Source organism: Caretta caretta, chromosome 6 (assembly GCF_965140235.1).
Source record: "Caretta caretta isolate rCarCar2 chromosome 6, rCarCar1.hap1, whole genome shotgun sequence".
NCBI classification, from domain to species: Eukaryota; Metazoa; Chordata; order Testudines; family Cheloniidae; genus Caretta; species Caretta caretta.
Window position 1 is genome coordinate 18,959,685 of NC_134211.1, and position 16,149 is coordinate 18,975,833.

At 45.8% G+C, this 16,149-nt stretch overlaps 1 protein-coding gene across 1 annotated transcript in view; it reads right to left on the bottom strand.

Moving 5' to 3' along the window:
- Positions 1-1,006: 1,006 nt before the first annotated feature.
- C6H11orf24 (chromosome 6 C11orf24 homolog) overlaps positions 1,007-16,149 on the bottom strand; it is a 112,250-nt gene continuing 97,107 nt past the window's right edge. Inside the window, exon 7 of the mRNA XM_048852564.2 lies at positions 1,007-3,112. Within this exon, the coding sequence (XP_048708521.1) occupies positions 3,052-3,112 (61 nt within the window). The 3' untranslated portion in view covers positions 1,007-3,051. The remainder of the gene's footprint in view (positions 3,113-16,149) is intronic.

Here is a 16,149-nt window from a genome sequence, read left to right on the forward strand (position 1 = left end):
AGTTCTGTTGTATTCAGATTGCTAACAAAGTAGGGAAATCTCGAGCTGTGGGGTTTGTTTTGTTTCTTTTAAAAAAAGACCATTTCCTCTGAACTCAAAAAAATAAATTAATAAATAATCACAGCATCATTTCTATTGGGCTTGAGTCATTTCTCATAGAATCATAGAATCATAGAATATCAGGGTTGGAAGGGACCCCAGAAGGCCATCTAGTCCAACCCCCTGCTCGAAGCAGGACCAATTCCCAGTTAAATCATCCCAGCCAGGGCTTTGTCAAGCCTGACCTTAAAAACCTCTAAGGAAGGAGATTCTACCACCTCCCTAGGTAACGCATTCCAGTGTTTCACCACCCTCTTAGTGAAAAAGTTTTTCCTAATATCCAATCTAAACCTCCCCCACTGCAACTTGAGACCATTACTCCTCGTTCTGTCATCTGCTACCATTGAGAACAGTCTAGAGCCATCCTCTTTGGAACCCCCTTTCAGGTAGTTGAAAGCAGCTATCAAATCCCCCCTCATTCTTCTCTTCTGCAGGCTAAACAATCCCAGCTCCCTCAGCCTCTCCTCATAACTCATGTGTTCCAGTCCCCTAATCATTTTTGTTGCCCTTCGCTGGACTCTCTCCAATTTATCCACATCCTTCTTGAAGTGTGGGGCCCAAAACTGGACACAGTACTCCAGAGGAGGCCTCACCAATGTCGAATAGAGGGGAACGATCACGTCCCTCGATCTGCTCGCTATGCCCCTACTTATACATCCCAAAATGCCATTGGCCTTCTTGGCAACAAGGGCACACTGCTGACTCATATCCAGCTTTTCGTCCACTGTCACCCCTAGGTCCTTTTCCGCAGAACTGCTGCCTAGCCATTCGGTCCCTAGTCTGTAGCTGTGCATTGGGTTCTTCCGTCCTAAGTGCAGGACCCTGCACTTATCCTTATTGAACCTCATCAGATTTCTTTTGGCCCAATCCTCCAATTTGTCTAGGTCCTTCTGTATCCTATCCCTCCCCTCCAGCGTATCTACCACTCCTCCCAGTTTAGTATCATCCGCAAATTTTCTATTGGGCTTGAGTTCCATAACCCAGTTTCTTTTTATAAAATTAAAGTTTGGACCAGATTTGTCCTGATCGTGCACCTTTAACTATGCATATCTTAGAGCATACTGCACCACATCCATCACAGAGACTTCTACATCGGGATGCTAGCATGTCTCGTCTTTACTGGTCTCTATTGTCACCTATCTGTATCTAAAAATAAAGAATATACACTATGTTCCCATGTGTGTTTACTGACTGTGTGAAGTTATAACGTACAAACAGATTTGGGGATGTGATGTTAAGAACGTGTTGTAAGTTCCACTCTGATTTTCAGGACTTGACAGCTTATTTTTAAGAATTTACTTCAGTCTAACATTTGGTAGATATAATCTCAGCCTGGGGACAATCTGACTTTATCAAAACTGGTCAGAAATGTAAGCTTTTAAGTTCAGGAGAGAAGAGACAAGGTAGGCTTTCAGATTTTAAATGCTTTTTAGAGCTGCTCTAGAGGTCACAAGGATTGTTATAAGCCATTATTCTAGAATGTTCAAGTGAGTGAAGGAAAGGAATATAGGTATTAACTGAAATGCTCTTCCTCTGACTGCATCACTACAGAAGCAATACAATGGAATCTAGAATGGATTGCGGTCAGCAACAGTATATTGGCATTGTATGCAAAGCGATGGTATGACCCCCTAATAGAGTAAAGGGAGATGTGTTTGGGGCACTTTGAATGAGAGTCCTGCACAGTTAAGTTATATAGAGGACAGAGAAGGCAACCACTGTAAACAAAACAACAAACAAAACACTATTCAGAAAATACTTCAAAAGTTTATAACTACAAACTTGATCAGCAATGATAAATCCCTTCCCCTACAACACAAATACAAGAGTTCAGTGGCAGATACTATAGTACTTTGGCTCCACCCACTCTTTTCGGCTCAGCCAATGGATGACATTTATCACTCTAGTAGCCACATGATTAAATCATCACCTTCTCCACCATCTTGCATTTTGTAAGAGAATTTATCCCTGTGCATGCTGAGTGTAAAACACTGTTAACCTCAGAATTCTCCACTTACACCAGTAGTCTCCTTTTATCTTACTTTTCACAGGCCTAAAATATTGCACAAGGTGCAAGGTTTTAGAGAATCCTGTTCCTTATTCCACTGGCTAGCAAGATAGGGTGACTCTTTGTAACTGATCCCATTCTCTGCTTCATACAAATCTGAAGGGAAGAAAAATGTAGAGCTACTTAAGAGATAAAGGACCTGTAGCAAAAGATTTCCATTTAAATCAACAGGAACCAATAGCGGCAGTCACAATATGGAGCTGCGAACCTGGGCAGCTTGAAAAACTTGCCCTTGGCTTGTAAACTGATGATCAGATCTGACATGAAGAGCAATTATGGCTGTTCTAAAACAAATAAATTTAGGTTTTGTAAAAACAACAAAGCATTTACAACACTTCGACCACCTGAAGTATCCAGGATTATTTTTAAATACCAGTGGAAAGAATTTTGTTGTTAACACAAATTAACATTCCCCTGCAGCATTTGCAACCCAAATGTTGCATCATTGCACTAGTCAGTAGTTGGCAAGAAATTAAACCATCTTTAATAAACAGAAGTGAAACAGATTATCTCTATTGCCCAAGATGAAGAAAGAGCAAACAATAACCAAGCAGCGTAAACAGAGAATGAATCATTAATAGAATGTTAAACTTCTTCACTTTAGTAATTTAAGGAATTATAATATATTTTTAAAAGGGGACATTATCAACTTTAAATGTAATCCATTAAAATGTAGGTTTACAGTCATGTTCTCTTATTTCTTTCAATAGTTTTCCCCTGTTGCAATGTGAAAGGCCCACATAATCAACAGAATTTCATCAAAATTCAAAACAATTGATGGGGTGTCAATTCCAGTAGAGGCTATAGCATAGACATGTCTCTACATCTTCAGCATTTTTACCACATCAGTCCTGAACTCCACGTGGGGCTGGGAAGCCAGTGGGTCAAGAAAGGTTCTCCCTCGTTCTCTTCTTCTGTCCACTGGGATGGGGTGGGTCCTTGTACCTGCAATACAAAAAGGAGTCCAATTAGCTATGACATTCTAATGTCCCAGTGATCTGAAGCTCCAATGGGGTCTCCAGAGCCTATCCTTTACCTAAACCCATAATTTAAATAGCCCTCCCCCAACCTTAAAAAACAACACAGAGAATCCAGAACTACTGGCCTCATCAGGGTTGTAAAGGCATCATCCCTTCGTGCCGCTGGATCTTCTCAGAAGAGAGCTGCTGGGAAAGTTGTGACTCAGCAGGGGACTCAACTAGCCCCCTCTCACCTGTTGCTGTTGGCCCCCATCACTTCTACTCAATCTCTTCTTCATAGGGGACACTGAGACGTTCTTAAAGGGCCACTCCTAAGCAATTCCAAGGAAGGTTCTAACCCACAGGATGTTCTTGCAGAGGGAAGTCATTGCAACTACACATGCCTAGAATCCTGATACCATTGTGGGAAAAGGAGAGAGGTGGGGCAAAGCTAGTTCTTCCATCAACCGTTTGGTGCTGCAGGCAGTGTCAGCCTCAAATTTAGATTGGATACAGTGTTTTTCCTCACTCTCTCTCCTGAATGATAAGGGACTTTTTCCATGAGCTGTCCAATAGCTGCCAGCTCACCCCAGCAATGACTGCATTTCAATGCTAGGCAATATTATTTTGTTGTCCATCGTTTATAAAGCACTTTAGGATGCAAGTGGCTCTATAAAATGTAAACTTGTATTATGAGAAGGTCCCCTGAACCCAAGAATTAAAAAGGAAAAACGTAACGGGAGTTAAAAATTCTTAGCAGCTGGGAGAGAAGGAGATACAGCAGGCAGTAGCTAGATTCAAAAGAGTTACTGGAAGCCTACAGCTGTGCACCTTAGCCAAATATAAAGGGTCAACTCCAGAAAGGCATGCTAGGGAAAAAGTTCTTTTCAGAGGGTGGCTGTTCAGTAGGGAGGGTTATTAAGGACTAGGAAATTACAGATTATTAAATACACTGCCTTTAGAAAGGCCAAAACTTTGTGGCTTACCATCCTAAACCTACAGAGACACAGACACGTGTTCGTTTAGTCTGCAGCACTGGAGCTCATTCTTCCTGAACTAAACTATGGGGTCAGTAGTCTTTGTTTAATGTGCCATTGGTAGAAGGTGAGTAATACCTAAATCCCAGAGCTCTGACCTTTAACTCTGGCAAAGAGCTGTGGAGTCTAGTCTACCAAGTACTTCTGCTTGGTCAAAGGCATCTGTGTCACTTAAAACTAAGAGGAGAGAACCAGAGGGCTGCAGTCCTGATTTTTCAAGTGCAGGTACTCCGCCCCTACTGGTGTGAGCCACGGACACGTTTCTGTATAAAATGGTGTCCTCCATGCCGTGTGACCTCACACGTACATTGTGTGTATATGAGGTCAAAACAGCGGGAACACTGTTCCCATACATTCCCCACCCCACTACAGTCCTCTGGCTCTCCTTCCATCTTTCTCTTGGCTGCGAAGTGGGTGTTGTCATTGGAATATGGAATCCCCCCCCCCCCCCGGGGGAGCTATAGAAAGAAAACAGCGTAGCCACATTGCATGAAATTCAAGCCCACTGGCAAGCCGGAGGCCAGACCTACTACAGTTCTTAAACATTAAAAGATGCTACTGTGGGCAACAAGGGGTGGTGGGAGAGAGAGGTGCTATGGCCAGGAAGGCCAACAGAGAAGCACTCAGAACAGCACCGGTGATGCTTGCAAGCCACCTTCTTGGAGTCCAGAAACGTCCCCAGCACCACCCTTCCCTTCACAATGCACAGGCGCCAATTCCGTGGGTGCTCCAGGTCTGGAGCACCCATGGGGAAAAAACAGTGGGTGCTGAGCACCCACCGGCAGCCCCCCTACCAGAACTTTCCCCTTCCCCCAGTACCTCCTGCCTGCTGGCGGGCCGCACTAATCAGCGCCTCCCCCTCCCTCCCAGCACCTACTGCCTGCTGTGGATCAGCTGTTTCGCGGCATCTGGAGGTGCTAGGGGGAGGGGTAGAGCGAGGGCTCAGTGTGTTATGGGGACAGGGGTGGAACTGGGCGGGGAAGAGGTGAAGCAGGGGTGGGACGAGGCAGGGAATGGGGGGGCAGGGGAGGAAAGAAGCAGGGTGGGGGTGGGGCCTTGGAGGAAGGGGTGGAGTGGGGGTGGAGCTGGGGAGGAGCACCCCCGGGCAGATTAGAAACTCAGCGCCTATGTCACCATGCACACAGTAAGGAAGCCATCCTTCTGTCTCTACTCCTGATCCGCATAAGGTACACTGAATGATACAGAATCTAACCTGCACTGTAGCCATCTGGATACAGGCTCCACATCTGAAATCCTCATTTCTAAGGAAGCCATCTCTTTCGGTTTACTCTTAGATCTTATCTGTAGGATTGATACTAGTGCTCCGAGACCCCAGAAACAGAGTGGTGGTGGTGAGGCCAGGGGGAAATCCTGAACAGCTGACTTGGTTGTTATTACACAAATAAAAAAAGCCAAAGTTCCTAATACTCAACTTTCCCAGAAACTCATGAAGCTACAGCAGCAGTTGTGCCATTAACCATTGGTTAAATGTTTACCGTGGCTCCACAACAGCCCTGGCTGGCAGAGTCTATTGGCATCAAAATGTCCCCTTAGGACCCCAGTGCCAGACCCATTGCAAGAGTGGCTGCTGCTTGGCTGGCTTTCTGTGGAGCCCTGGCACCACACCCCATCAGTCATCCCTTTGCTTGCTCCCCGTTACCACACCGTAGTCCTCGTATGGAAACGTTCTAGTCCTGGCTCTAATGCCATCCGCACTGAGATTTCTTATTCATTCATCACACAATCATCATAATGCATGCAGTCTTTCATCCTGTGGCATCCCAATGCACCTTACAGACTGTGGGACAAATTCAGTCCTGGCATAAGTGAATAGCATAACAGCCTTGACTTCAGTGAGAGTTGCCCCACCACTTACTTGGTTACCTCTGGGGTCGGGCATGGCAGCCAAAAAGCTTCTCCTCTAAGCAAGATTTCTGGTGTAGCTAACTGATTGTGTGCCTGTTTGTCTCTTTAGATCCAGACTAGAACCTAAATTCTTTTAGTTCTAGCTCCCCCTAATGGTAGTACGTTCCACTGCAATGGAGGGGTAGTTGAGGTGGTTTTCACCAGTCTCCTGGTGGAAAGAGGAACCAGGTGCATTATCTGATGCACTGCTGACCATAATTATCTGCTAAATGTGGATGAATCCCCCCCCGGAACTCAGTATAAGAGCATGGGTCTCTAAGGTTGCTCTCCCATGGTAAAAGTCTGGAGCAGTCTGGAGCAGAGACTAATATTTTTTAAATGAGCAACATATTCTTAAACATCACAAAACCACCAGACAGTGAAGAAAAAGGAGCCCAGCATCTGGCACAGCTGGAAAGTGCATTAGAGTTATTACATGAAGAAGTCAGCCGTTCGTTGTTTCACTGGGAAAGAGCAGGGATAATAGGACCCTGCCTGCATCAAACTCATTTACCCATCACCTGTACCATTTAAATACTTGTTGATGTTCTCCAGCCCATTCCCCCCCCCCACCCCCCGACTGCCTTCCTGTGGGCTCTGGCCTCTTTTACATTGGCTCTACTGTACTACATAAAGATTCCTTGTCACCAAGTCTCTCTCTCTCGCTCTTTTATAATGGAAAACAGCTGTGGCAGGCATGCCCCAAACAAAGTCTTGTACATTCCTGGCGGAATGGCCACCTCACCGCCAAAACCCCTGGACTTTATATTTACTACAGCAAATTCAAAACACATCCACTTTTCCTCCCTCAAGCTGTAATTTCCACCCTGACAGGCCTGTCAAATTTAAGATTTCATGTACTATTCTTATATAAAGTCCCAGCTTCCCCCTTGTCCCATGGTGCTGGAGGCTGACAGGCCCCTCCAGCACTATGAATGCTGCTATCAGTAGCTTCTGGGGAGCAGAGGCAGCCCATTTTCCCCAAAGCAGAACACCACATATGACCGATTGACGTATGGATGTGAAAATCAGACTGGTGAAATGAGAACCACAACTTCTGGCCAGGTAGAACCCGTTTTGAAAGCTCACAGATGTGCTGACAACTAACTTAGTTGCATTTTCATTTAAGTGCCACACTCCCTGGTGGTTCTGTGCAGAAGCCAATGTGCCAAAAGACTGCGTGAAAGCTTGTTCTCTTGGTATTTCAGGCCCTGTTCTTCAGGCTCATGCGGTTTGGACAGTACAGATAAAGTTTCAATAATAAGCACATGCATTTTGGGTGCATGTCTGAACCAAAACCCTGTGAACCTTTTGCTCCTCCATTCCTCTTCTGTGGTCAAACCTTGAGCTGTCCTACAGAGTCACCAAAGCAATATAACAACTTCTTGTCGGCTGTACAGAGGCAAAACCAGAAGAGAACTTATGCAGGTCTACACCTGCTGTGAGCCACAGAGGAGCTCTTAAGTGGGTCTCTCAAGCTTATTGTAAGGGAGAAATGAATGTAGACTAAAGACATAGGAAGGATATGTAGTTAGTGTGTCCACACCAACACAATGAGGATTCTAGAGAGGATTGAAAAAGCGGGTTTTTCTCTTCCTCGAAAAAAGTTTTCTTCTATACTTTCCACAGAAAATTTTGATTTTTTTCAGTGAAAATTCAAATAGAAAAATATTTCTGCCAAAAAGTCCCAGATGTTTCTGTTTGGTTATGCTGCTACATTGCTTCATGGGAGCTGCAGTTCAGTTGCTTCATGATCTCATTCTCCCTCTGTAGATCGGGCCCTCAGGTTGGCGTACCTATCCCATGATGCACCCCAGTCTCTCTTGGCTGGTTCTCGTGGGACATGTAATCTGGCCGGGGAGCTTGGCCGAGAGAGGAGAATGGAGACCGGGAGTAACCAAACTACAGCTCCCATGAGGCACCACAGCAGCATTTCCTAATCAAAATATTTTGGTTTTCAGGTATTCTGTTTTTTTATGACAAAAATTGCAGTTTTTCTTAGAAAGCAGAGACTTTTTGTAAAATAAATTCATTTGTTTGAAAACCAATTTTGTGTCAAAAACAGTTTCAATGGAAAATTTTCCACCAACCTCAGTCAGGAGACTAGTACTCTATCCCTAGATCCGCCACTGCCTTGCTGTGTGCCTTCGGTGAGTCATTTCAGCTCTCTGGACATCAGTTTCCCCAGCAGTGAAGTGGAGCTAACATTACTTACCCTCCTTTCTGAAGTACTCTTGAGATTTAACAAGGAAAAGAGCACTCTATGAATGCCAAGCATTATTCTTACAAGGCGTGAAGGTAGAGGGAAAAAGTAGTCCATAGTCTAGGAGTACTCTTGGATTCCTCGCTGATGTCGAACTCTCACTTCGCAGCCTCAGCCAATAACTTTCTACCACCTACCACTTGGCTCGGAAACTTCATCCCACCCAGATGGACAAAGATTTGGCCTCAATTATTCACATCTTCATCACCTCTTGGGTGAATTACAGCAAAGCAACATACCTGGGCACAAAGGCTTCAGCACTTAGGAAACTCCAACTAATACAGGACGCCACAGTGTGTCTCCTCAGCAACACAGGCTGTTGGAAATATATCTCACTTGTCTTCTGCTCTCTACGCTGGCTTCCCATATAATATCAAATCAAGTTCAAGGTCTCAGTCCTTATCTCCAAAGTGCTCCATGGCCTGGGCCCAGGATATCTGAAAGATTGTCTAAAGCTCTGGGACAAAGACTGTGTTAGACAACTACGCTACTCTGGCGCAATGGAAGTCTGCACAATGAGCATAAAACTCATCTATACGGGAGACAGAATTTTCACTGGGGGCAGTCAGAGATTGTGGAATGAACTCCACTAAGAACAAAGGACCATCACAAACCTCCCCACCTTCAGCTCCAATGCAAGGCATCTTTTGTTAATCTTGCCTTCTCAAATATAAACACACAGCAATTGGTATACATATTTTTAAAAAGGCACACTCTACCAAAACAAGACACCAGGCACACGCTTCTCCCTCTGGAGAGATGATGAGAGAACAAAATAAAACACATGACAGGTCACACAGCTTAATGCACTACTAGAAGGCACTCAGATCATATGGTGGTGAGCATGGCATAAAAACCTAGATAGAAAAGAATAGACAGGAGGCTGCCTCTGTTACTCCCTACCCTGTATCTGGCCTGACTACCAGACTGGCTGGGCTTAAAGATTCTGCCTTTCAGCTCTCCTTGAGGTTTTCCCTAAGAGCAAAGCCTTTTTTACTCAGGGCTCCATTTCCCAGAATCAGGGCTTTTGTGTTTTCTGACTGTCAAATTATTAATTGGTTACTTAGATTTTGTTCAAGGCCAAAGAGTCTCCCAGAGCCTTTTGCCTCTCCTGCTCCCCAATGCTTTCTATTTTTCTAACTGTGGTGTGTGTGGGAGGATGGGGGCGGGCGAGTGGTATTTCTTTCATCTGGTTGTTTTGTCAGATTTGCTTGGGTCTTTAACTGCTCATGAACTATCAGCCTTTGTGGGCCCTCGCACCCAGGAGGTCACCACTAGGCTGGAGGTTTCAGAATGTAGCAAATTAATTATAGAAGCAAAAACACATTGTTTAGATCCAGGATCTAAAAATGATAGCCCCCCCCCCGCCCCTCCTCCCCCATGGTGAGGTGCAGGGTACAGCGTGTAACTAGGGAAATGTACATAGTAATGCTAGTGAATAAGATAGTGTTTGATGGCCGCAGGATACCCAGTGGCATAAGCTCACACATCCACGTTACCCGATAGGGAGTGAGTTCTAGAAGACATAGGATTAGTACCACTGATTGTCTTCTGGACAGATGATTTTATTAGAGGGTCCCTGTGGCTTGAAGGGAAGCAGGATTAATTGCAGCTGTTCCTCCTCTAGGGGGAATTGTCTGTAACCTCACTCTGCATAGCACCCAGCTGCGGAGACCCTTGGAGAGTGCCGCGTGTGTCCAATAAGGAGCTCCCAGGTACCTCCCCTTCTCTAACCCTGACTCCTTTGCAATTCTTGAACCTTGGCTGAGATGAAGTTTTTGCTCTATCATAATTCCCACCCCCTCTCCCCAGAGTCTGCTCTGTCCTGCTCTCTCAGGCCCAAGCTTGTTCCCACTGAAGTCAATGGGAAGTTTGCCAACAGATTTCTGTGTAAGCAGGATGAAGCTACATTCGCTGCTGCACCTTCTGAGCCACACAGGAGGATAGGAAGGGGGCAAAGATGGCTTTGGGCTTCTAATTTCCAGCAGCCTCTCTGCAGGCTGTGCCACAGCCTAGAATCTCCACTGTGCTCAGTGCGACCAACACACCAACCCCAAACCCTTTCTGACCCAGCATGCTCCCTACACCACGGGCTGCAAGTGGGGTGGGGGTGGAGCATAGAGCTATGTACATCAGCCCTGCATAGAATCTGTAGGAGGGGAATCCTCCTGCACATTATAGTGGTCCCTATACCACCTCTATACCCTGCCAAAGCAGTGTATAGGGGCAGAGTCCAGAATCTGACCCTTAGTCTCTACTCCTACAAAGCAGAAGTCATTTTACAGCAGGTCGTCGTCTTTTCTTCCTATCCGGGGACGCCTAGGTATAAAAATATCAGCAGCCCTGCTTAGTTGCCAGAAACCTGGAAGTTGGAAGCAGCAGAAACCTGCATCCATGAGGCTGACTAAGCTTTGCATCAGTATCCATATTTTGGGTGCTTAATAACCTGACCTGAACCCACACTCCAAACATCTTGAAAGTCACCTTTTGCCTGGTTGTCTGCCAGTTTCTTGCAGAGTTCAATGGTTCTGTGACCAGAAGCTCCTGGTTTGGATTCTCAAACATGCTCAGGATTGGGCTAGCCCTGATCCCACGGGAGTCAATAGCTTTTGAAAATCCCTGCCACCTTTGGAGGTTTTTTTTGGCAAGCTAATCCCATGCGGGTGTTGCCACCTTCACCCCACCAATAAATGGAAGATTATTGTTATTTTTGTTACCGTAGTGCCAGTTTATTCTTTAGGCCATAACACCTCCAGACGGCGAGCCAACAGGCCAGGTAGGCTCAGCAGAGCTCCGTCTATCTCACAGGAAGAGCTGTTGCCCACAGCTCACAAGAGACCTGGCTAGAAGATTTGCTGTTACTTGCAGGCTTCATACTCAGTGAATCTAACCACCAGGTGGGTGGGCCCACTAAATGGTTGAGTCAGATACAGGATCTGGCCACCGGTCAGCAATTACAACAGAAAGCCCAGTAAAAGCCACAAAGGAGCCAGTGGTAATTCTTGACCTATTTCCTGTATTCTGCCCTCCGATGTCTTTTCCATTACCCTTTAATATGTGGGCAGGGCCACCATGTGTGTTCCAAGCCTCCCATTACCCACATCCCCTTCAGTACTCCGCTGTGCCTCTCTGGCAGATTCTTGTTAGCCTTTGCAGAGTCAGACATCCAGAACGAGGAGGAGGAACAAAACCTGTCTGCCCCATTACCCCATGCACAGGTACTTCACTTTGGCAACACTTTAGCTGTGCCTATAAAGTTGCCAAAATTGAATGATTGAGGCTTAGAAACAGTTTGGAATGAAGGACCTGTATGGCAGCGGCCTCAAGTAACATGATCGGAGGTGAAAGAAACGAACAGTGAGTCATCCTGGGAAGGGACAATACGAACACTCGGCTAAGGAGTCCAGGTGCAGCTGCTTTCTCCCAGCCCCTTTGTCAAGTAGACAATAGTATTGTCCTGTGCTGCTGGGGTCAAGGTGCCCAGGCCAAAAAGGTTTCCACTACACATGCCAGAGAGGGCTAAGTCCTCTCTCAAATTATCTGCTGTCCCTTACCAGGGGCAATCACCTCAGCAGCTGAAATGTCTATGGTAGGCTTTGCAGGAAGCTGCTGCATCTCACTTCTTATTTCAAAAGATTTATGGAGCTGCAGCGCACAGGGGCGGCTGGTGCCGTATTTTGGGGAAAAGGAGTGCAGGACAGCTCTCGGCAAGAAAAGTTTTTAGAAAGGAGATGAGAGCAGCCACAATCTCCATAAAGGGCAAGGATTCCAGGGCTCCAAGACACAATCACAGCGGATTTCTTGATCTTTGACTGCCCTCATAAATTACATATTGGGTGTCCTCTTTCCTAAATCCCTGCAGGATCCCATGGAACGTATTGATTGTGTCCTCCCAATACAAACAAGACCTTACGCTGCCATGTTATTCATGCTCTGCTGCACTGGAACAGCTCTCAACTGGTTAATGATTTCAGGCCCCATTCAGTCCTGCTGTGAACAGATGCAACTCCATGGAGGCCAGGAGAATTGCACCTGCCCTACACCAGGGCTGGATCTGATGATCTAACACTGGCTATTGTTTATGAAATGTACCTGAAAGTGGTGACTGGGATGAAAGCCAGGAATCGGGATGCATGGCAAATCCCTATGTGAAAATGAATAAGGAAGAGCAGTTAGCACTGGGAGGCAAAAAACTCCTCGTTTTCCCTGAATGACGTGCATGTCGTGCTGTGTCCAATGGCAGGAACTGCCTTCCAGGAGGGAGGATGGCTGGTCGAGGCAGCTCCGTCACAAGCAACGACACCAGGCCACGGCCCAGTAAGTACAGCTGTTTTCTATTGGGACCCACATTAGCCAGCTTGAGGTCCCTTATATGATAACTATAACATCATCTCACATTTTTGTAGTACCTTTACTCCAGAAGTGTTCAAAAGCACTATACACACACACACACACAGATCACTGAAATGCAGCCACCTCTGGGGTGGAATTCAACTGTTCAACTGTGCACAGCCACATTATCTAACAGTTTAAAAAGAGAAGCTGTGAATACCCAAGACAGGGTCCTCCCAAATACAGCAAGTATGAAATGTTATTTGAGGTTAAAAGGAGAGGGAGAGAGAGAGATTGAGATTCATTCCAAATGGAGGCACCCACAGAGAAAGTCCCAGCACTGAGATCTTCTAGGGACTGTATGGAATGTAAAACTTTGCTGGGCATCCGACCCCCAGATACCTCTCCTTAGTGAAGTATGCAGCCTGACTATCTGACACTCCACCTGGCAACGAGTTACCCTCTGGCTCCCCTCCCTGGATCAATACAAAGTGATGATAAAGACTCTGCAGTTGAGATGAGAGCAGAGTCTTCAAAGCCACCTGAAAGATTAAGATGCCAAAATCCCATTAGAAATGATTGGCAACTGGGTATCCAGATCCGTTAGGTGGCTTTGCATGCATGCGTGTGCACACCAGAGAGAGAGAGAGAGAAAGAGAGAGATTTGCAGTGTTGTTGTAGCCAAGTCGGTCCCAGAATATGAGATAGACAAGGTAGGTGAGATCATATCTTTTATTAGACCAACTTCTGTTGGTGGAAGGGACAAGCTTTTGAGCTTCACAAAGCTCTTTTTCAGGTGTGGGGAAGGAAACCAGAGTGTTTGAGTTAAATACCAGTTGGGTCAGATTGTTAAGCATAAGGGTGTAACATGTTGTGGGAGAGGGAGACCACATAAAATGAAGTGGGCAATTGAGGGGGAGGAGACAGTGGGGTGCGTTACAAATTGTTGTCATGAGACATAAAATCAGTGTCTCTGCTAAGTCCATGTTTTTAGTATCTAGCAGAGTTATGAATTAAGTTCCCTTTTGAATGTTTTGTGCACGTTTTCTTTGAGGACGAGTACTGAGCACTCAGGTATGGCATGGTTGTTTCGTGAAAAGTGTTCACCCATAGGCCTGTGATAGGATGTTAGATGGGGTGGGATCTGAGTTACTACAGAGAAGTCTTTCCTGGGTATCTGGCTGGTGAATCTTGCCCATATGCTCAGGGTTCAGCTGATCGCCATATATGGGGTCAGGAAGGAATTTTCCTCCAGGGCAGATTGGAAGAGGCCCTGGAGGTTTTTCACCTTCCTCTGTAGCATGGGGCACGGGTCACTTGCTGGAGGATTCTCTGCTCCTTGAGGTCTTTAAACCATGATTTGAGGACTTCAATAGCTCAGACACAGGTGAGAGGTTTATCGCAGGAGTGGGTGGGTGAGATTCTGTGGCCTGCGTTGTGCAGGAAGTCAGACTGGATGATCATAATGGTCCCTTCTGACCTGGATATCTATGCATCTATAGGTGATATGGTGGTTTTGTGTTTTATCTTTGTTCTGAGAGAGTTTGTTCACAAGTGTAGTGATTGTCTGGTTTCACCCACACTTGTTGTTCGAGTTTTTGATGCACTGGATGAGGTATACCACAATTGTAATACGCATTTGCAGGACCCATGGATTTTGAAAGGTGTACTGTGCGGGGTATTGATCATCATAGCAGTGGAGATATGGCTGCAGGTTTTGCATCTGTTGTTCTGGCAGAATCTGTGGACAGCTTTGAGTTGGTCTGTGGAGAGCTTGTTTCTCTGATGATGAGAGAGACAGACAGATGGAAGTTAATGGGTAGAACATAATTTACCCAAGAGATCAAAAATCATGAGAATGGCTAACATCATGAGATCTTTAAAAATAAATAAATTTGGGGTTGGCTCTACTTGCCTTTTGGGTTTTGAGCCTTTAAGAACCACATTTTCAAGCTTTTCTCCTCATCCTTTTCAAGGTGAAAGCAGATGGGTGATTACTTGAGACTAATTCCTAGAGATGGGGTTTAAACACCACTCCCCCATGTGACTCATGATAAAACTGCAAGAATTGGCAACATTGGAATTTCGCAGTGACACAGTGGTTAACACCATTTCACTTGTGGAAAGAGCAGTGACAACAACCAAGAGATGTTTTCAATGCCTAGTCTGGTAGGATTGATGACACTGAATTCTGATAGGGTTATGACATGTGCAAAAGTCAATGGGTCCAGATCTAATGCATCCAAGGGTGCTGAGGGAGTTGGCTGATGTGATTGCAGAGCCACTGGCCATTATCTTTGAAAATTCGTGATGATCGGGGGGAGGTCCCAGATGATTGGAAAAAGGCAAATATGCCCATATTTTATAAAGGGTAGAAAGAGAACCCGGGGAACAACGCACACATCAGCCTCACTTCAGTCCCTGGCAAAATCATGGTGCAGGTCCTCAAGGAATCCATTTTGAAGCACTTGAAGGAGAGGAAGGTGATCAGGAACAGTCAACATGGATTCACCAAGGGCAAGTCATGCCTGACCAACCTGATTGCCTTCTATGATGAGATAACTGGCTCTGTGGATATGGGGAAAGTGGTGGATGTGATATATCTTGACTTTAGCAAAGCTTTTGATACGGTCTTCCACAGTATTCTTGCCAGCAAGTCAAAAAAGTATGGATTGGATTAATGGACAAGGTGGATAGAAAGCTGGCTGGATTGTTGGGCTGAACAGGTAGTGATCAACAGCTTGATGTCTAGTTGGCAGCAGGAATCAAGCGGAGTGCCCCAGGAGTCAGTCCTGGGGCCGGTTTTGTTCAACATCTTTATCAATGATCCGAATGATGGGATTAATTGCACCCTCAGCAAGTTCACAAATGACGCTAAAATGTGGGGAGAGGTAGATACACTGGAGGGTAGGGGCTGGGTCCAGAGTGACCTAGACAAATTGGAGGATTGTGCCAAAAGAAATCTGATGGGGTTCAACAAGGAAAAGTGCAGAGTCCTGCACTTAGGAAGGAAGAATCCCATGCACCGCTACAGGCTGGGGACCAGCTGGCTAGGCAGCAGTTCTCCAGAAAAGGACTTGGGGATTACAGTGGACAAGAAGCTGGATATGAGTCAGCAGTGTGCCCTCATTTCCAAGAAGGCCAAAGGCATATTGGGCTGTATTAGCAGAAGCATTGCCAGCAGATTGAGGGAAGTGATTATTCCCCTCTATTCAGCACTGGTGAGGCCACACCTGGAGTATTTTGTCCAGTTTTGGTCCCCCCACTACAGAAGGGATATGCACAAATTGGAGAGAGTCCAGCAGAGGGCAACAAAAATTATTAGGGGGCTGGAGCACATGACTTATGAGGAGAAGCTGAGGGAACTGGGGTTATTTAGTCTGCAGAAGAGAAGAGTGAGGGGGGGATTTGATAGCAGCCTTCAACTACCTGAAGAGGGGTTCCAAAGAGGATGGAGTGAGGCTGTTCTCAGTGGTGGAAGATGAC